This window comes from Eurypyga helias, unplaced genomic scaffold, assembly GCF_000690775.1.
Source record: "Eurypyga helias isolate BGI_N326 unplaced genomic scaffold, ASM69077v1 scaffold16193, whole genome shotgun sequence".
In the NCBI taxonomy this organism is placed as follows: Eukaryota; Metazoa; Chordata; class Aves; order Eurypygiformes; family Eurypygidae; genus Eurypyga; species Eurypyga helias.
In genome coordinates, this window is record NW_010243251.1 from 16,503 (window position 1) to 37,490 (window position 20,988).

The 20,988-nt window shown below is 44.7% G+C and overlaps 1 protein-coding gene across 1 annotated transcript in view; it reads left to right on the forward strand.

Moving 5' to 3' along the window:
* The window catches only part of PHKA2 (phosphorylase kinase, alpha 2 (liver)), a 36,315-nt gene extending 16,277 nt beyond the window's left edge, over positions 1-20,038 (forward strand). Inside the window, exons 15-31 of the mRNA XM_010149345.1 lie at positions 476-620; positions 1,124-1,202; positions 2,093-2,256; positions 2,867-3,040; positions 4,196-4,284; positions 5,415-5,548; positions 7,030-7,186; positions 8,620-8,699; positions 8,949-9,027; positions 9,152-9,281; positions 10,908-11,009; positions 11,648-11,766; positions 14,253-14,300; positions 16,223-16,390; positions 17,775-17,828; positions 19,172-19,372; positions 19,865-20,038. Coding sequence (XP_010147647.1) covers positions 476-620; positions 1,124-1,202; positions 2,093-2,256; positions 2,867-3,040; positions 4,196-4,284; positions 5,415-5,548; positions 7,030-7,186; positions 8,620-8,699; positions 8,949-9,027; positions 9,152-9,281; positions 10,908-11,009; positions 11,648-11,766; positions 14,253-14,300; positions 16,223-16,390; positions 17,775-17,828; positions 19,172-19,372; positions 19,865-20,038 — 2,097 coding nt within the window. The remainder of the gene's footprint in view (positions 1-475; positions 621-1,123; positions 1,203-2,092; positions 2,257-2,866; positions 3,041-4,195; positions 4,285-5,414; positions 5,549-7,029; positions 7,187-8,619; positions 8,700-8,948; positions 9,028-9,151; positions 9,282-10,907; positions 11,010-11,647; positions 11,767-14,252; positions 14,301-16,222; positions 16,391-17,774; positions 17,829-19,171; positions 19,373-19,864) is intronic.
* The last annotated feature ends 950 nt before the right edge of the window (positions 20,039-20,988 follow it).

Below are 20,988 nucleotides of genomic sequence, written 5' to 3' on the forward strand. Positions count from 1 at the left end.
GACATGTAACGTACCTTTCCTCCACAGTAACTGCCAACTTTTCTGTATTCTGCTTGACTTTCCAGTTGTTCCCAAGAGACGTACAGTTACTAGTTCCCAGTCTCCAGAGTGCACTTAATCCTCTTTATGGGTTTTGTTGCTATTGTTAGTTTTTTCTTACACATTCACAGTACTCCTAGATCATAGGTTACTGTAATTCATCATTGGGAAGTTTCTAATTTGTGAGTGTGATTGTCTACTTTTTATTTTTATGGCTTACTTCTGTCACAGTTGGCCTACAAGCGTAAGAAAATGGACTCTGCACAGGCATGGAATTCTTCTTCACAGTCACAGGCCTTGTTAGGTTAATTCATGTAGTTTGAGTTGTGGTCAAGGTTAGCTCATAGGGCTTTTGTGAGTGATTTAAGGAGGAAATGGGAAAAAACCAAGGAGAGCACTGACAGCTACTCATATGCCATATTTCTCTGTTCTCTAGTTTACTGACCAGCATCACTTCTATCTGGCTCTAGACAATCAGATGATTGTGGAGATGCTCAAGACAGAGCTGGCTTACCTCACTTCTTGCTGGAGGATGACAGGGAGACCAACCCTGACGTTTCCCATCACCCACACAATGCTTGGTAAAAATTTTCTCTGTTTCAAGCAAAGTAGGTTGCTGCAGGGGATTAGGATGGAAGTAGGTTTGAGAGGAGACAGGTGGCATGACTGTTTCAACACCTGAGTTTTAACATCAAAAGTACCGTTTAACTTTCTTAAGCGTACGCTGAATTTGGATAAATGGTAATATTTCAGTTTGCATTTACTCCCCCATTATATTCTTGTATCTCTCCATCATCTCCATATGATTTCTGTCCAAAGAAATTTGATAGAATTTCCTTTGGAACTTGTTTTGAGCGGGTTGGCTTTTATCTTGAGAAATTCCTATGGAACTTGTCTTGGCGTGGGGTTTTGTTTGTTTCCTTGTTTGGGTTTTTTAGAATAAGCTAGTTTGATAGCAGTTTTGGGTTCTGCTCTAAATTTGTCTAATTTCCTTTGTAGAGAACACTCAGTAATACACTTTATTTGGATGTGGTATTTTAAGAATGTGTTGGTAAGCTTCAACTCTTCCCTTAATATTTTTCAGTTGATGATGGCACTGACATACATCCAGCAGTTCTTGCCACCATAAGAAAATTAGAGGATGGTTATTTTGGAGGTGCAAGGTAATGTCAGACCCCCAGATGATTCTCTCCATGATTTTAAAAATAAAATCCTATACAGGCGTCAGTTTTGGTCTGTGACAGTGCACAGACCCTTGTACCAGAACTCTGCAGAGAGAGAAGTTTCAGCTTCAGTAATGACGCGGCAATAACATGGGAGCTGGATCTCAGACGCAATGGGAAAGGTCTGTGTCCCAAGAGGTGTGCCAGCTGTGACTGCCATTAACGGATAAGGAAAAGCGAACATGAGATCTTTGGAAATACAAAAACTCAGTCTTGGCTGGGCTTCTGTGTTTAAGAAGTAATCATCTTTCACACTTACTCTGCATGTTTTAAACATGAACTACATACAGTACTCGTAAGTTTTATGTGTTCCATTCATCTACATATAAAAGCAATTTAATATGATGCCACCGTACCTCCCTCTTCTCTTTCTGCTTGCCCTCTCCAGTCAGTATCTTCCTCTGACGATCAGAATTGTTTTCTGGTTTTTAGCAGCACTGCAGTTCTGTGAAAAGATACTGCTGTTCGTGGGAACTTCTCAGCCCGTTTCTCATGCATTATTCTTGGAGTTTAAGTCTTCGTTCAGGGTCTCTCTTCATACAAACACGCATCACCCTGCATGGTTCAGCTTTGAGTTAGGTCTGTACGTGTTACCGTAACACAGTGAAGTTCCATTAGTAGCTAGAGCTGTAAGTGCCCAGCTTCACCTGCAACTGTTGGTTTGCATTTATTTTTCTCATTATTGGTTAGCTGCTGCTTTGTACTTAACCAAAGATGGATTAGACAGTAGGTCTCATGAATTTTGGAGGAGCTGGTGAAATCTCAGTGTGCATTAATCACTGTCAAAATGGTGGATGCCAGTGCTCCTCAGTGTGCGTTCCTGCTTGCAGGGTGAAGATAGGCCAGCTATCAGAATTTCTTACCACCTCTTTTCATACGTATCTGAGCTTCCTGGATCCAGACTGTGATGTGAAACTGTTTGATGACCCTAATGAAGGCCGTAATAGTCCTGGCAGTGAATACGGAGGCTATCCAGCAGACTTCTGTGAAGAAGGTAGTGCTTTTTCTCTTCACTTTGTTTCCTGTCCAGTTCTGCCAGCAAAGCCTGGGGTTGCCTACGATGCAGAATCATTTTGTGCACAACTGACAGTTGTTCCGGTTTCCATGTGTCAGTCTGGGAACTGTGCACGCATGACTTAATTTGGAGGAGTTTGTGCATATTCTTCCCACGTTTGTAGTGAGGTGTTGACCAGTGACTCCAGTGACTGCATCAGTAAAGCTGAGTCGGAAGAGTCAGCAGCTTGGAGTTGGGGTGGGGGTAAGGTGTGTGGAGAGGGCTAGAGGGAGGAAGGGACTGTGAGGAGTCACAGACAAGAGTTTGTATGGAAGAGCTGATCTGTGGACTACCAGCAAGAGGAAAACCCTTTTGCTTCCTTTCAGAGGGAAAAACAACTTCTTAATGTAACTGATCACATTTTTTTTTTTTCTTTCTAATTTATTCAGCTTAAAAATCTCTTGCTTATGATATTCTTGCATTTTTGTGTGCCCTTCTGCATAACCAGAATAGAGTGGTGTGTTTGGGCAGGGTGGGTGGGGTGGGAAAGGGACTGGTAGATTACGTTCTTACCTTTAATGAAGCTTTTCTTTTATGAACGTCACACTAGAAAGCCAGGATGAGCTGGATCAGTACATAAATGACGTCCTGCAGAGCACAGCCCTGAAGTCATACCTGCCTCCAACTTCAAAGACTGCCAGTCAACCACCTGTGTTCAGTGCAAACCATTCCACAAAAGAGATATTGTCAATAATGGCCAAGACAAAGGGCTTGGAGGTTCCAGGTATTTCTCCATATTATTTATTTAGTGATGATAGTAGAAAACCTGGTTTGGGTGCCAAAAGGGCAAGTATTTAAAGTATTTAATAATATTTAAGTATTTAATCAAGTATTTAAAAATTCTGCAGTTTAAAAAGAATTAGTGGCACAAGTATGGGGCAGTTACCAAGAAAAGAATACAAAGTTGTTCCTGTAGTGTTCCCACAGTATCCTATGCCTTGATGTGTACACAAGTTACCTGCTATGAAATGTAACATTTAATCAGAGTTAATGCTGTGGAAACTGATGCAGCTTCTCAGTTGGACAGAATTCTAGAACCTGAGTCAGAGAATTCATATTTTTTTGTCTTTGTCTAAACAAAGGCAGACAAAATGTACTTTCTTATTTTAATAAAGTTGTGGTGAAATGAGGTGTTTCAATGACAGAAAAAAAAAGTGTGCAGCAGATACATAGGGAGTAGAGAGGGAGGACAGTATTCCTAATTAGGCTATATTTCTAGTAGACTGGTACGGAGGATTTACACGAAAATAATGCTCTGACTGAATTTGGAGATAGATTCCAACATACAGAGTGTTGTATGTGTAGGTATATAGTATTCAGTGCCCTGGTTAAGGGAAGGCTTCCTTTAACTTCAGTGTATATTAATAACTTCCAAGGTTTTTTATTAGTCTTTTCTCCCATCCTTCGTATGCCAAATCATCTGATCCTCTATTAAGTTCAACGTAAGAAGTTAAAAGAGCATTGCCCTGCATTTACCATTTTCGCTTTAGTTACGGTATCTTACCGGTTAGACAATTTCCTCCACATGCTCCCTGTTGAAATGTTTAGAACAATTAAATGCAGGGTCCGGTCCTTGGGCTATAGGATTTCTGAGGCATGGGCTGTCATAACAGATACCAGTTGAGCATACAGGGCCCAAGCCTTTTACATGTTGGTCTCGGAAGCTTTGGGAGGAAGCCTGCAAGGAGATAAAAGTTCAGTGTGTGAGCTTGTCCCTGAGTTCCATGCAGAGCATGTCAGAAGTGTCACCTCTATATTTTGACTCTTAGAGGTATTTCTGTTGTTTTTACCTGGTATAGTTGTTTCTTGTAGGTGTTTTCAATCTGCATGTTACTGAAGTAGACTTTCTGTTTTTTTGTTTCTTGTGGCTTGTTTCCAGCTGTGTCTATGTCTCTTCCCACTAAAGTTCTCAACACCCACCGCAAGTCTCTGAATCTTGTTGATAATCCCCATTTCTTTGAGACAAAGGTAAGCTATGGGAATTTTTATGCTGTTTGTGTTTTTAGGACACAAGACTGTGGCCTTTCCTGTGTTTCCTAGCCAAACCCTGTGCTAGTTCTCATTTTCCTTCACAGACAAGCTATTCTGCCTGAGACACTGGATAGCTACTGCTTTGTTTTGGAACTTGCTTTTTGGCTGGCTGAAGGTTTTTTGGTTAAATAGACATTATCAAGTGGAAAACATTTCATTGTGTGTGCCAAACAGAAAATGGTGTAATGGATGCTTATTTTTAAAGGCCAAAGGTTAAGTCACCATCTGTAGTTCTAACTGAACACGCAAGAGGAAGGACGGGATGTTTGCAGCCTTTAGAGATGATACTTCTCCAAGATACGTCCCTCGCAGTGATGTCTGGGCGGGCAGGGAGTGTCTGAAAGGACAGGTGTCCTTAAGTCCCCAGCCACATCCCACACTGTAAGGCAAGAAGATGGGGTTGTGCTGGGAACTTGTTTTGTCTCAGTATATGTGACTAGATGCTGAGAGTGGTGACAGGAAGTTGTGTCCTGCCTCCTGAAGGATTCTGTTCTGCAGGCTCTGTTTGTGGAAAATGGTATTTTTAGGGCCATATAAGTTGCTGAACAGCTTATTAAACAAAACTTCTCTTCAAGAACCCACCACAGGATTGCACCATCTGATTAGTTAACATGGTAATATTATAAGCTTGAAAAATTTATGATGGGAACATCATACAGGTTAGAGATGGAACTCAAAAAGCACTAAATGATTTCAGTTAAAAAAAAGCTAGTGCTCTTCTGTCTTTCTCTTTCCAAGTATAAAAATGTAACAGGAAAAGCATGGTAATAATTTAATTTCCTTCTTTTACAAAATATTTTTTATTTTGTCAATTAAAAACCCAAAAATTTCCGTGTTGATTGAACCAGAGCTAGAGACCAAGTTCCCTTCTGTGTGTTGTGTTTCCTGGGACAAGTCTGCTCCTCATATCTGTGGTTGTCTGACGAGAACTACGTGATGTGTCTGTGTTCCAAGTGCAGGGTTACGTTGCTTGTCCGTTGTATCCTCTAACGGGAGGTTACAGTTTGAATTTGATCTGCTAATTTTCAAGATAATTTCTTTGGGTTTTTATCTGTCTTTGTTATCAGGACTCTGAAAATGTCTTGCACTTACCTAAAGATGCTCACGGTGATCTGGATTGCAGGAAACTTGTCGAGCAGCTGAAGGAATGCCCAACGCTCCATGATCAAGCGGATATTTTGTATGTCTTGCATATACTGAAGTGAGTTATCTGATTATAAACTTCAGCATGTTTGTAGTTGGTTACAGCTATCTGATGATCGCTGTGTGAAATCTTTCTGCTGTTCAGGGCTGTGTTTTGAAGGGAGAGGTTAAAACATTTAGTGCTTTAACAGGAATATTTTCAGTCTGCTTTATTATATGAAGGATTTGGAGAGAAAAAACGCTTGTGCAGATTTCAGAGTTGATTGGCATACAGCTGCAAATACGTGCAGGCTCCAGAGTTCACAAGCACAAATCCTTCACATGAATGAACGTACCTTGCTGCATTTATGGCACTCTGTTAAGTTCACAAAGATTTGGTGTGATTTTTATACACAAGAAGAGAAATGAGGGGAAACTTCCTCTTTTCATTTTCTAACTAAAAGCAAAATGCAGTTCTAATGAGTAGTCACTGGTTTTCCCTCTCATCCCTCTACGTGCATCACTGGCTACAACTCTGTGCTCTTCAAAACACCCTTGGAAGCAGCCAGGGTTGGTAAACAGCTGCTCATTAAATAGGGTTGATGGGAACAGAATGCAAATAGAAACCAATTGAATCATCTTCCAGAGTGCATTTATTGGGCGCTTTTTCCCGTGCAGGAGAACAGTGCTGGCATCTGGCAGGACACTAGCTTGGGGTGCAAAGACAAGCATGCAGTAATCACAGGTGGTCTTCCTTACTGCTACAGAGGTTGCAACTATTGTTTTCCTTTAGTCTTTCTCCTGCGAGGACCTCTTCTGAGATCTTGTTTTCCCAAGCAGAATGTTTAGCAGCCTCTCTTAAAAAGCAAAGGAAACCCGGGAAAAAAAATGACCATTTTGTTGTTTAACTGCATGTAACACCCTTCTTTTCCTGGTCTGGACTCGTTTCACTTGGGAGTCTCTGTTGGGCAGGCAGGTGGTGGCTTCTGTTCCTCTAGTGGGAGTTGAAACGTCATGCTGTGATGCTTCTGAATGCTGTCAACAAGAAGTCATAATGCAGTGAGTTTTAAAGCCAGGAGAGGAACAGAAATCGTCCCTTTTTCAGTAATGGCATAAGCAGCACGGAAGCTTCGTTAATAGCTAAGGAAGAGGCAGGGCAAGAAACTCGTAGAGTCCCCTGCCCGAGGCATCTGAAAAATGGGTCCACTCTTCAGCAGTACTGAAGACGTTGCTGAACTCTGCTCTGAAAAAGCACCCCTTGGAGCGTTCCTCCAGCAAACCGTGTTCACAATTTAAAGCCTAGTGGGAAACCCCTTGGGTGGTCACTTTGAAGTCACAGGCCCATGGCTTAGTGAGTGCTCAAGTTAACGTGGAAATTCCTGGTATCAGGGGGTTTTGTCTACGTGTAACCAATCTCTGGTGAAGGTCTACATGTCCTTTAGACTTCTTAAGTCTGTCAGCAAATGGGCAATGTGATCCAAATCGGCCGCTTGTTGTGCGGTGAGGTTAATCAGCGGTGTGTTTTGTCTGATGGAAGTTACCTTCTGTCTCTTGTGGCAGAGGCGCTGACTGGGACACAGAGCTGGATGGACAGTACGGCGCCACCGTTCGTTGCCTGCTCAACGAGCTCTACAGAAAGGCAGGCCTCCATCAAGAGTGGGGCTTGATCCGTTACATTTCTGGTATACTCAAAAAGAGAGTGGAAGTCCTGGCTGAGGTATGAAATCCAAATAGCGCTGGTTCAGTTTCCTGTCTGGGAACGAGATAAAGCTACCATTTTGCCAGTGAGGCTTGTGCTTGTCACCTTCTGGTCTGTCTTCACATGCAAACAGTGGTTGCTTTTCTGGTCTGATAATCTTGTGACGACATCTTTACCTTTCATCTGTACTGAGAACTGTGCTAATGCTGGCATGGACAGTCACACTGGAAATGATTGTGAAGGCTTCGTTTCATCTCTGTTCATCAGAGAAGCTTAATTATGTGCTTTGAAAGCAGTAGTTGTTGTTGCTAATTGTCTGTTGCCATTGTGGTAGCCGGAACACCTTTTGGAGCAGCAGTATGTCCTGGTGCTAGAAACGATGCTAAAACATGACCTGATGATACCCGTCCACTGGGCAGACGGTCTACCGTGTCAGTGTATGTACGGAGGCGTTAAAATACCTGTGACTCTTCAGCGGTAGCAAGAAAGGGCCACTGTAAGGGTTTGGTCCTGAACGTGACAAAAACGTTTCATCTCGAATACTCTAAAGTATTTGTTTAATGTCCTACTTGGCCCTGCATATTCCTGTAATTCCTGACCACTTACAAAGCTCTGACTGTCACATCTAGGATGCCCCGTTTTAGTGACAGTCACATCTGCAGGGAGCAATTTGTGGTAGCTGCCCTGCATGGTACTTCCTGAAGCCCAGCCTTTTCCACCCTCTAGACATGATGGATGAGCAGTACAGACACGCTCACGGAAAGCCGCGTATGTTAGGTGGTAAAGATACTGACAGGTCACTGGGGGAGAAGTCAGTAGAGATGATCTGGTTATTCCACATTAAGGGAAGGAAAACAGACTTAAAAATCAGAGGAATATTGCTCTGTGAGGCCTTGGATTGAGGATGCTAAAACAGGTAAACTGAATACTCACTTTTCAAGGAGGCATAAAAGAGTAAACCACTGGAGGAAGCACTGATTTCAGAATGTATCAGGGTGGTTAATGCAGGAATGTGATGCAATATGTTCTGCATTTGGGGTTTTTTTAGGTAGATCTATTTATTTAAGATATATTTTTAGGAGATATATTAGTACACCAAGTTTTTCATTGATTCAGAATGGTTTTTATCTTAAATAAAGAATAAGTGTTTACCTTATGATGAAGTATAAAGTCCTTTATTGATCTGGCAGCCTCACTGGAGCCCCTAATCGTTATGTTGCTGATTTCACAGAGCAGGGAAGCAGGCTTTCAGCCCGGGCAGACTGTCACAGCCCTGCCGACCTCAGGGGATCTTTGGCAACGGGTTTAACAGCATTCTGCTGAATCTGCACCTGGTGATTAATAGAAATGCACTTTAAAATTGCTAAAGAAAAGCCATTTTGGGGAATTAAAAGCTGTATCACTTTCACATGACTCAGCAAAGTCTCTTGCTTTCTGTCGCGTTACGATAGGCCTGCACAGACCTTCTGTCGCACCACAAGCAACTTACAGTGGGCTTGCCACCAGAACCCCGCGAGAAAATCATAACCACGTAAGTTGAAGCTCTGCCTCAGTTGCAGAAGCAGCCTGCCCTTCACCTTCCTGCCGGGTACCACTCTGCTGCTACCATCTTGTCTTAAAACTTACCCCTCACCTTCAGAAGGAATTGCAGCCACCCAGACAGAATCATAGGCACTTCTGCTGGGTGAAGATGTTTCTGGCTGGCTTGGGTTCCAGTGCTTGTTCGAGAGGTTAATAGCAGTGCCCGAGTCACGGCTAACCGTGGTTTGCCTTCTTGCAGCCCGCTGCCACCAGAGGAGCTCACAGATCTTATTTATGAAGCGAGCGGCCAAGACATCAGCATTGCAGTCCTGACGCAGGTATGCAGCCGGCATAACAGGGCTCTTCGAGCTGCACCCGGTGTGGCACCAGCGTTTGCTCTGTGCCTGGGGGAGCCAAGATGACCCCCTCTGAACAGGTGCCCTTACGGATTTGTCCTTACAGGAAATAATTATGTACTTGGCGATGTACGTCCGGTCGCAGCCTAGTCTTTTTGTGGAGATGCTCAGGCTCCGCATTGGTCTCATAATTCAGGTGATGGCCACCGAGCTGGCTCGGAGTCTGAAATGCTCAGGTAAGAGCAATTTTATCATCAGGGTGCTTACAACCTTATTTCTGATTCACCTCAGGGGTTGATTTTTCATTTATATGCGTTAAATTAACTTTTTCAGTTCCTCATTCACAGTTACAGACTTTGAAGATAACTTCTCTTTTGACTTAATGAAAGATTCCTGCCACATCCCCCAGTTATTCAAACAGAAGTGGATATTAAATACTTAAGTCCTCTGACTTTCAGTAAGTGTCTGAAGTCCAGGTCATAAAATCGCACGTGTGTGTATTTAGGGACCTAATGCCACTAATGTCAATGAGAATTTGGACCCTAGGTATCTCCTGAATATTTAAAGCCTTAATTCATGGTTCTGGTAGTTCTTACTCAAAGTCAGTTCTGATGATCTTCCTTTTATGTGCAAACCTTCTCCCCTGGAATGTGCTTAGTTGAAAACTGCTTGCTGTTCAGATTTCAGCTACAGTGTATGTTATGTATGACCAGGAGGCCAATAAAAACATTCTTAACAGGCCCCCAGGATGTTCCATACAAATAAAATACATATAGTAAAACAAGAATTAAGTAACAAGTGATGCAAGGCGAAAACATTTTAAAACTTGTTTTGGAAGAGAAAAGTGAAACCCGAAAGGAATGATGACTGAAGAGAGATCTGAAAAAGTCATTGAAGAGTTTTCCACATCAGTGGAATTTAAAGGGGTCAGAATTCTAAGAAGGAGCAGTCATGAAAAGTAATCAAGTTAACCTGACAAATTTATAGTCAAATGCTGATACTTAGGAGTGTGGCCTGGGCCGTATTTTTTGGCTTAGTTCCTGTTTCTAATGCTTAGCACGCCCAAGGGAGAGAACTTTGTGGAAGTGTATTTTCTGCTGCCCCCTCCGCAATTCTCTCCCTTCTGAAGTGAAGTGGGGATCCCTGGTAGTTGTTGGTTGGAGCCCACCTTGGACACTTTCTGACTAATGTCAGTGGCTGCAGCTGGGGGGTGGCAGGTTTCTACCTCAGAAGTTGACAGAAGGAGCCAACACATTTTCCAGTGTAATTCTGTTTCCATACGAAGAGTGCACAGAAAGTCCTGTTTCTCCCAAAGCTGTAGCCCAACAGCAGAAGCTGCTTTATTCACACTGCAAAGTTTTTCCTTCCTGGGGTCCCTTTTCTTATTCTTTAGCCTTAAACTCCAGCTGCTTTGTACTCTGCCCTCAGCTTCATGGCTGCCTTTTCCATGTTTTCCTATGGGACATTTGTCTGTGCATACACGTGTGCTCATGTGTATGTATGTGCTTTCTCTCTCTCTCACTTACAAGCAGGGGGGAGAGATGGCTGCAGCGCATTTCCGAGCAGTCTTGTTCTGCAAAGGAGCAACTGTTTTCTCATGTCAGCCTCAGCGGGGTTTCGCACAAGGCACAGCGTACTGTTCACTGATGCAAATAGCGTTATTTCTGTGCGTTCCTTGTTGTTTAGTCTTGAAAAGTATTTTCTTGGAAATGAGACTCTACGTACTTTTTAAAGGAAGCGCTAGCCACAAGGGAAATGTGACTGAACTTCATTCAATCAGAAGTTCACTTAGGAAAACCACCTCTAAAGCAACGTATAGTGATGTTTGTCTTTGTTTCGTTGGTTGGTTTTGTTTTAACTAGGTGAAGAAGCTTCAGAGAGTTTGATGAATCTAAGTCCCTTTGATATGAAAAATCTCCTACACCATATTCTCAGTGGAAAAGAGTTTGGTGTGGAAAGAAGCTGTAAGTTGCCCACTTGGGTACTTGTACATGTTAAGTGAGAACTATAAATATGAAGTTAGATTGTCTTATAAGTAGGAACCCCCTCTCTTGGCATGTAAAATAGAGATGTAAGTGACTTATTAATCATGGATGGCCAGTACCTGTGTATGTCTACTGTGGAACAATTAAAACACATACAATAGAAGCTGTCCTGCACTCATACAAGGCTGTATCAAGTTGTCAGTGATAAGAAGGCAAACATTTATAATGAAGGAATTTTATATGACCAGAATGAAGACCATAAAAAGGGTCTATCTAACCTGCCTTCAAGGAGCCTGTCTGCAATGCCCAGGTATTCCTGACTGGCACATCAGCTGTCTCCCAGCTTCGCTCCTAAGCCCTCACAGACACATTGCAACTCTGATGTCTGTTGAAGCTATGATTGCTCAGTGTTTTGGAAAATCAGATCCCAATATCCAAGCATGGATCTAGGCCCCTGACTTGATGCAATTGGGTTTGAACTGTTGACGTGATTTGAAAGGATGCTGTCGCCAAGAGCAGTGTGCGGTTGTGAAAGGTTATGCTTTTATCTTCCTGACAAAATTTTACCTGGTTTTCTACCCCCTAGAATTTTAAAAATCTCCATTTGCTTCTTTTAGTGCGACCTGTAGATTCCTCTTCATCTAGCCCTGCAATTTCTATCCATGAAATGGGGCATTCTGGAGCAACCAAAACAGAAAGAAGTGGTATTACTAAATTGAAGAGTGAGATGAAGCAGGTGAGGGTTTTCTGCCAATGCTCATCAGACAATGCAACTGTTCTGGTCCTGCGTTATGTCAGATTGTTGTGTGTTAATTTTAGGAGAGTGTTTTTCATGCCAGTTAGATTCTTGGAAAATGACAGAAAATCATTTGATCTAAAGCTGATCACTGAATAGAAAGCAGTAAAAGGATGTTTCCTCCAAAAATGTACTTCATTTTTTTGTTCGTTTCACCTGCTGAATATAGAAGAGCTTGAACAAACCATAATGCATTCATGGCGTCAACTTTAAAACAGCTCTTTAATCATCTTTAGCTAAGGAAAGGTCAGAGGTACAAAGTGAAGCATTCATGCTAACAGTGTTCATTTTTATACTCTGCACAAGTGGCTAATGTGGTCCATGTGCCTTTGGAAAAGATACACTTGGAAAAAATTCTTGGTTTGTTTTCTTCCTCTTTTTTTTTCTTCAGGAATGGAGAATGTCTGCTGCTGGAATATATATATAAGTTCAGTACACTAAAGTACACAGCAACTGAGCATATGAAGAGATACCATAAAAAATAGCTCCAAAATATTCTGAATTAATGTGACTGGTTTTGTTATGAGTGGGTTTGAATTCTATTAATAATTTTCTTTTGCTCTATATAAATAGGAAGGTAGTGAACAAGTGAAATATATCTATAAGAACAAATAGCTTCATATTGTTCAGTCTGGGTTATTCAGCCTGGAGAGGAGAAGGCTCCAGGGAATCCTTTCTGCTGGATCTTTCAGTCTACAAAGAGGGCTTACAAGAAAGGTAGAAAGAGACTTTTTGCCAAGGCCTGTTATGACAGGACAAGGGACAATGGATTTAAAGCAAAAGATGATAGATTGGATTAGTTATAAGGGAGAAATTCTTCACAGAGAGGGTGGTGAGGCACTGGAACAGGTTGCCCAGAGAAGCTGTGGATGCCCCATCCCTGGAAGTGTTCAAGGCCAGGCTGGATGAGGCTTTGAGCAACCTGGTCTGGTGGAAGGTGTCCCTGCCCATGGCAGGGGGGTTGGAACTGGATGATCTTTAAGGTCCCTTCCAACCCAAACCATCGTGTGATCCTGTATTAGAAGCATTTTTTTAAAAGACTCTCTCTTCGGGAGCTTATCAAGCCTGATGCATTTTATTTGGGGCCATTTCCATAAGTTTCTGAGGAAGTGTGTGATGTTTTCCTGGGATTGTATGAAACAGATTTGCTCAATAAGCTTTCAGAAAGGAGTGGCATTTTTGCACAGAGCGTTGGATGGTGACAGTGAAGACCAGTTAATGATCCTTTGTGGGACACAAGGCAGGGACCGGAGGAGCCTGTGAAGCATGTGGTGCCTCACCAGACCTGGTTGCCATGTTTGAGCCGTGCTGCTGCCTGAGCAAGGCCGTGGCTGAGGCTTGCAGGGGAGCTGTGGCCGTGAAGCTGCTGCTGGCCACTTTCTGCTGGCCCTGAAGTGACTCTGGGGGGTCAGTCTGAGTGGGGCTCCCAGTCGTAGGGCGGGTGTCTGCAGGGCCTGTCCAGGAGGGAAGAGGCACTAGGTGGCAGCATCATTTTGTCTTAAATACAGAAGCAGGCCTGAGCTGGAACACTTGGTTTGTTGAGGTTGGAAGGGTGTTTCCTGTGTTGCTTTTGCACTAGATGGAAGCCTGGTATTTGGCACAGAGGAGGAGTTGGCTGTTTTCAGTTTTGTTCCCCTCACCTTTCCGCTCACGCTGCTTCCTGCCACGTCTCACTGCATTCTCTGAATAATTCACGAGATACTGATTAAATGTCATTTCGACAGAGGGGAGCAGCTTTGTGTTACAAGCAACGTTTCAAGTACTTGCACTAACATCTCTCTGCACCAGAGCTCAGGTGCTGAGGGAATGCAACCATCTTGTTTATTGCTGGCTTGTTTCTTGAGCCAGAACATCAAGCCTTTGCCTGGGCCTGAACCATTAACAGTTAATTAGGAGGCATGGCTCGGGGTGGACAGTGACAGAGAAGTGCTCTAAGTCTGAGCTGCTGCATACACATTCCTGCAAAAGTTACACCTTGCGGCTGCCTGTTTAGCGCTGCCCACCCAGTTGGCAGCCCGCAGGCTTTCTGCAGCAAGATGACCTTCTCGTGCAAAGAGAAGCTGCTGACATTGCAGTGATTGGGCAGTGAAAGTGGGGAGCTTGGGTTTTTTCCCAGCCCTGAGTCATAGGGAAGCATCTTGAACCGTGACAGTTTGTGTTGGCCAGGCTTGGAGCTCAGTGGATGGCGTGGGCAGCATGTGGCTGTGCCACAACCAAGCAGGCTCCAGGCATGGCGGGATTGGCCTCATGGTGGCCGTGGGAATGTGTAGCACTGCAAGAGCCAGGGGCTGTCACAGTTTTCTGCCAGGTACCTGAGCTTATTCCGTATTTCTTGTCTTTGCACGGATGGGTTGCTTAACCTCGTTTGCGTTCTGTTCTGTCATGGCTGTCTGTCTGACGTGTTGGTGTCTGTTTTTGTTTTGTAGTTCTTTCATGAGGGCCACTCCATGTCCAGCAGCATGTTTGCTTCCACGGTAAAACACCGTCCGCAGCTCTGCCCCTGCTCTTCACCCTGCATGTGTGCGTGTGCGCGCAAGGGTCTTAGCTCTAGAGACCTCCTGTGACTTCTCCTGTGTAAACACTTGTTTGGAAACCCTACCTCTTTGTCTTATTCGCCTTCATTGGGAACCAATTCTCATTAGTAATCTTTTAATAGAAGCTGAGTCTCTCATTTAGATCCACTGAAGCCTAAGCAGTTGTTAACAGATAAAGCACTACAGCAGATTTAGCTGCTTGATGGTGGATTACATTACAGGTGTCATCAGTATTTAAAGGTAATGTAGTGTTGATAAATGCTGGCAGTCTCTGGGCAGTAATGAAACCAGAATAGCTTCGGGTTGCTGAGACAGGGGTTTTATGGGCATGGGTATCTCCTCAGGCAGTTGTCTTTAAAGGCAGAGAACTGTAGCTCTTCTTAAGCTAGATAAGAAGATAATTGTTCAGGAAGGAAGAGAATTGTTTAAATATTTTACCAACAGAGACCTCAACAATTTACAGTAAGTCTGAGGCTCCAAATCTGTTATGAGGAGACAGAAAGTTTGCAGCTACGTTGAACTGGCGGTTGTGACGGGTGGTTCTGTGCATCTGCAGACTTGCTGTTGATGGCACACCTCCCAGGTGTCCTAAAGGCACAGCTGCAGAGCACCACTAGCCCTGTGGACTGGTCTGACAACTGCCAGCCTGCTGTTGCAGCACACGCTCTTCGCACATGCTAGTGAAGAAAGGCAGGCTTCGACTGTGTGTTTGATTGAAGTGCACAAACTGCTCAGCGAGATCTCTGCTTCGCTGAACCACCTGAGGGGCCAGATTCGTTATTGGATGCAGGTGCATTTCTCTGCTTTGGCACTGACCCTCCCGCTGACCTGCTGCCTTCCCCAGCTCTGCTCAGCAGGGTGGAGGAAGTTGTGTCTCTGTTGGTGCGCAGTGGAAAGGAATAGTAAGCATCAAAACATGAAGAGAACGCCACTTGTGCCTCACTGACACCTGCAGTAGTGGAAATCGACTCTTCTCATTTGCTGGTGTTTTCGCAGAGCTTGGCTGTGTACGGTCAGTGAGCCTGCCCCTTGCAAACATAGTTTTCGGTCTTATTTTCCTCCTTCCCCAGTACTTTGCTCAGGCAGTTATGTAATCAAAGATGATGGGATTTGACATGAGGCTGTCAGTGAAGTCCTTTCTGGGCTGAAAGTAAGAAGTGTGCAAAAAGGAATGAGGAAACAGAACAGCACAGTCTCTGGGAGTGCAAAGAGTAGGCAGACTGCACGTGTGGAAACGGGAACAAGAATTTGGTGGTAGTGCCACAGCGTTGAAGATGACTTGCTGCGTAATTTAGTCTCCAAGTTCTGGTAAAGTAACAGAGTAGAGCACTAGCGACAGCAAAGGAAACAAGACTGATGCTTACAGAGAGGGAGGCATGATGGTTGAATGACCACATGAAGACAATTTTTAGCCTCCTTTAATGGAACTTTTTGCATGGAGGTTCTCTCTTGCCAAACTCATGGACCCTTGGGTTCCCTTACAACACTGAGCCTAAAGTTCGAGTGAGTCAGACCTACCTGCAGATCCCACCATCTTGCACACCAGTGGCGCTGCCATGGCAGCCAGCTCACGCTTCTTAAAATAGTCAGGCTGTGTGCTGAAGCAAGCAGTGCAGTTCACTGGGTTATGCCTTGTGGAACCGCTTGTGTGTTTTCTGGAGAAATGATGAAAGTACTGCGGAGTGAAGCTTGCTGTGGAGGGGAAAGAAAGGGATCAGTCCTGCTGCATCATCTTGTATGGCATCATGGCCTGTATTTTTTCCCTGGTTCCGAGGTAGCGTTGTGACAGAATGATGTATTCACCAGGAGTAGCACTTAGAGTGGTAGAAGGCAACTAACCAAGGCTTTAATGTTTGTTACAGAGGGGCAGTACTCCATCATCTCCCACTAGTACTTCTCCTACTGCCTCCAACGGAGACACGAGCTGGGGTGACCGAAAAGGGCAGTGGCTGCGCAGAAGGAGGCTTGACGGTGCTATTAACAGAGTGCCTGTTGGCTTTTATGAGAAAGTGTGGAAAATCCTTCAGAAGGTAAGTTGACAGCTGTGGAGTGCAGGAATCAAGTCAGCCAGACGGTAACTCGGGGAGGTGGTGGTCCAGAGGTGACGTGTTGCTGGGAGTTGAAGGTGGTCTTCAGCTAGAGTACTGGTGGCAACTGGAGTTATTAGTAGGAGCGTGCCTCTTGAATGTAAAAGGGCTCCGTGAACACAGGTTCAAGTGTTTGTTTGAAAATGTGCTGTTCTCTGAAACCACCAGCACTGAGTTCCAGCAGAACAGCTCTGTTCCACCGCTGTTTGTCTTGCGTTGCCCGTGGCGCAGTGCAGCTTGTGGCACTGCGGTGCTCTTTGTGTGCTCCAGTTCAGAAAGGCTGCGAGGAACGAAGCCGGAAGCTGCACTGACTCTTCCAAAATGCCTTTTGAGATCTCTTGCTGGCTCTTCTGAGCTGTGTGGCATTCGTAACGGGTTGGTTTGTTTGTAAGTGAACATTAAGTCCTTGCCAACATCTTGGAGATCAGGGGTATGGAATGTATTGGAGCAGCTCTCCAGGAAAGAGAAGGGAATTATGCATTTTTTTACTCATTTCAAAGTGATTATGCACCTGTTCTTCCGCTTGGCTGGATGAGAGCCACCGTTCGGCACCTTGCAATACTGAGCTGTGTCAGGCCTATACTGGTGGGAAAATGTGCATCACCAGCTCAGGTTGATCTTGGTTGTCCTTCTAAAATCACTTAAGCTGAAGCAGTTGTAGTGTTGATGTCAGCCAAAACGAGGCTTGTATGACCTCTTGGCTATTTACTAATAGGATCTTTCAGTAGAGCGAGCACCACTTCTGCCCTGACCTCATGTAATAGCTGGGAGTACTGGAATGATTTTGTGGCTGTGAAAGTCAGCAGTGCCTATTTAAGTTGTCTTTGGTATTTAATTCTTAAGCTCTCTTTGGACTACTCATGAAAGCTCTCTCTCCTCGGTGCTTTTTTGTGCCTCATGTACCCAAATGTGATGCTCCTTAGCCTGTCTTCTCACCATTTAGGCTTTGTCGCTCCTTGCCTTGTAAGCCACTTGGTATTTCTAACCCCACCTCTCCCCCACTGTTGGAGGCCCATGCCCAAGCCCTGCAACTTGTTGACATCCTTGAGTTGTGGATCTGAAACACTTTCCTGATGTCGTTTCAGTGAAAACAAAAAATAAGGGTTCTCACTTTCATGGTCTCTTGTCATGTCATGCCAGGCTATTTCTAACGTTTGTCAGGTTACATAATTTGTCAGCAAAGGTGAAATAATACTTGTAACGAGTTTTGTTGTTGTTTGGATTTTTTTAGCTGAGGGTTGTTACGTAGTGGCTGGTATCGGAGAACGCTCAGATTTACTTGCGAGAACTGTGATTTCTGTTCACTGTCAAACTGTTGTTGTTTCAGTGCCACGGTCTGTCCATTGATGGGTATGTCCTTCCCTCTTCAACCACCAGAGAGGTACAGTAAAATGCCAATGGCTGTCTAACCCCATGACTACTGAATGTTTGGCTTGACAGTGTAAGGTGCAGCAGGGCTGCTGTTGCAGATCCTTGGTTTTTGAGAAGGTGAGAAAATCGGTTCCTACCCTCCACCCCTTCTGCCAGCTTGCCCAGGGCTCTGTGGATGAGTTCCTACCAGGCAGGTCTGGGAGCGGCTTCGAGGCAGGTTTTCCCTGTGGCCAAGGCTGTCCCCTGGATGCCCATGGGGCAGTGCTTGAAAGAGGATGGTTGGTGGCAGCCCCTCAGGCAGGGTGAGGAGGAAGCGCAGCTGACTTGGAATGAAGCAGACAGACACCTTGCTTGCCACTTGCATTTTTTAATATGCTGCAGCAGCAGGCAGTGTGTTTTGGCATCGAGGTCTCGAAAGTAAATTCCAATTAAGGACGATTGTTCCTAACCAAAGCTTTGACCCTTTAAATTCATAACCTCTCCGTACATTTTTTCCCTTAGCTGGATTGCCACTCTGTTGGTAGGGGCTCTGGCAAGTTTTGAATGCACACCTGTAAAACAAACTCTTGTGAACAGTGATCCGTCAGCGCAAGGGTTGCTTGTGTGCCTGAGGCTGTTTGCCTCTCTGATTCCATCAGACGTGGCTCTGGCTTCCTTCTCTTCTGAGGGACGGTGGTAACGGCTGAAGAGAGGAGCTGGAATTTTCTGCCAGATTTAAACCTTTTCTTTTGCAGAATGGAGAGCTTTATTTATTTCTATTGTGTAGATAAATAGGCTTGTATTTTTAGCCTGTCAGACCTAGACAGTATCTAACTTTGCTGTTTAAAGGTATTGGATGAAAAAAGCACAAACCTCCCAAGGCAGCAACCTTTCATGTGACATCCGTAGAGCTAGGCCAGTGCAAATTAGGCTGCGCCACAAACAATATAGCTGCAGCTCCGCGTGGAAAAGCATTCACTCTGATCAGGTGGCTATTTTTAAATCTCAAGAGTAATTTGGGCTTTGCAACTAACCTGCGGTGCTGGAAAGATACTTAAAAGGCAGAGCGTGAGACCGCAGCGCGAGGAGCGAAGGGCTGATTTGCCAGCCGAGCATCAGCAGTCCTGCAGCGTAACCACGTGCGTGTGGTGGGTTGCAGGGCTGGAGCAGCCTTCTGGAAGTTGGGTAATTGCAGGACCCGGGCCTAGCAAGACGAGCAGGTTCTGTACGTGCTGAAGCCGCACAGGCACTTTGTTGGCTTCAGTCAGCCTTCCCCCCTGTGCAGAGAGGAGTGTATGTTAAGTGCTTGCAGGATGGGGGGGACCGGTCTTTTGGATTTGTCAGCTTTTCTTTGTTTCCACTCAAACCCGGCAGATGACGCCCTGCGAAATCAAGTTTGCTGTGCACGTGGAGTCGGTGCTGAACCACGTCCCCCAGCCGGAGTACAGGCAGCTTTTGGTGGAAGCCATTCTCGTTCTCACGTTCCTCTCCGACGTGGAGGTGAACAGCATCGGGGGCATCATCCACGTGGATCGAATTGTGCACATGGCCAACGACCTCTTTCTGCAGGAGCTGGTGAGTTCAGAGGGCAGTGGTGGGCAGCCACCGCGTTTGAAAACTGCCCCCCGTTCCCTTTTTGGCATGTGTGGTGAGCTCGATCATACCCTTATTCTTTCCCTTACAAAACCAGACCAAATCACATAAGTATCTTCGGGAAACAGATACAGAAAACTAATTTAAGAAGTGTGGGAGATGTAAAGGCAATAAAATCATAGTGGCTAACAAGCTCAGAAGTAAGTGGGTAGATTGAAGTTTTGCTTTACCAAGGCATTGCAATTACCAATATCCCATCCCCCACAGAGGGCAAAAATTGTGAAGTTCTCTGTTCCTCATTCAGTTACACCGATCCCACTGAGTCCTACAATAATCCCGATCAGGGCTTTCACAAGGAAGCAGAGAATTGCTTTTAGTATTCAGCACACAGGTGAAGTCATCACGTGGCGGGTTTTTTCCATCAACAAGCGCGCACGCCTAACTTCCTTTACTTCTTCGCTTGTGTCTTTTCAGAAATCATTCGGAGCTACCGGTGGTATCCTGGAGAAGGACGTAGCCACAGGAATTTGCCACTTTTTTTATGACAGTGCTCCGAGCGGGGCCTATGGCACCATGACGTACCTGACGAAAGCCATAGTTATGTATTTACACGACTTCCTGCCTAGCACGGGCTGTGCGATGCAGTAAGCGGCGCCTCGTGCCAGCGGGCAGGCTCCCCAGCTCTTTCTCCCCGTCTCCCTGTCACGAACGTCGTGTGTCCGTGCACTGCGTCAGCTTTTGGCACGAGACGTCACGCTACGTGCATGCCTGCCTGCGGGGGACAGGTAGGTGGAATCTGGCCGGGTTTTAAGAGAGTGTGCGAGAAATAACAAATAATGAGGCTTATTCTGCCCCAAGTGCATAAATGTAATTCATATTAAATTAGCAAGAATCATACAGTTCTGCCAAGGGGAAAACGGATTACTCTGTGGAGATCAAAAGGCATAATAAAAGGAGGGAGCTGTATCTCGGGCATAAAGTCTCCCAAATAAGGGAAGTGATGGAATTCATTAATTCTTCTCCTGCTGTGTGTAAATGTACATCATTGTGAATCACTAATGTACAGTGTGAAACATCCAGGGAAATGTAAATAGGAATAGGAATAACTTGAAATAAGCAAATGATATTTCCAGTACAGGTTTCTCCTGATTCTCATCTCATTTCTGCCTAGTCAGTGCGGGGCCTACCCCAGCAGAGACCCGTGTCTTGCAATATCCGCTGATGTGAGAGGGTAGCCTCTCTCGGGGAGCTGCATCTGCCTTTAATCTGAACAAAATAGCTCCCTTCCCTGCATCCCCAAGGCTTTGGAGGCAAAATCTGGAGACTCCAGCTTCTCTAAGGTGACAGACAGTTTTATGCCTTTAATCCTTTCCTCTGAATGGAGCAAGATAAACCTCTTCCACTCGAGCACCCTTTCCAAGTTTCCTGATCCTTTCCCTTGCAAATTGCCTCAGAGTTACGAATGGCATAATTGCCACCCTACTACAGCACAGCGTGAGTTTACAGAAGGCTTTGGTGTTCCTCTCATTTTTTTTTTTTTTGCCTTTTCCTTTTTTTTGTTTTTAATTTAAAGGTGCACTTGTCCCACTTAGTTACAG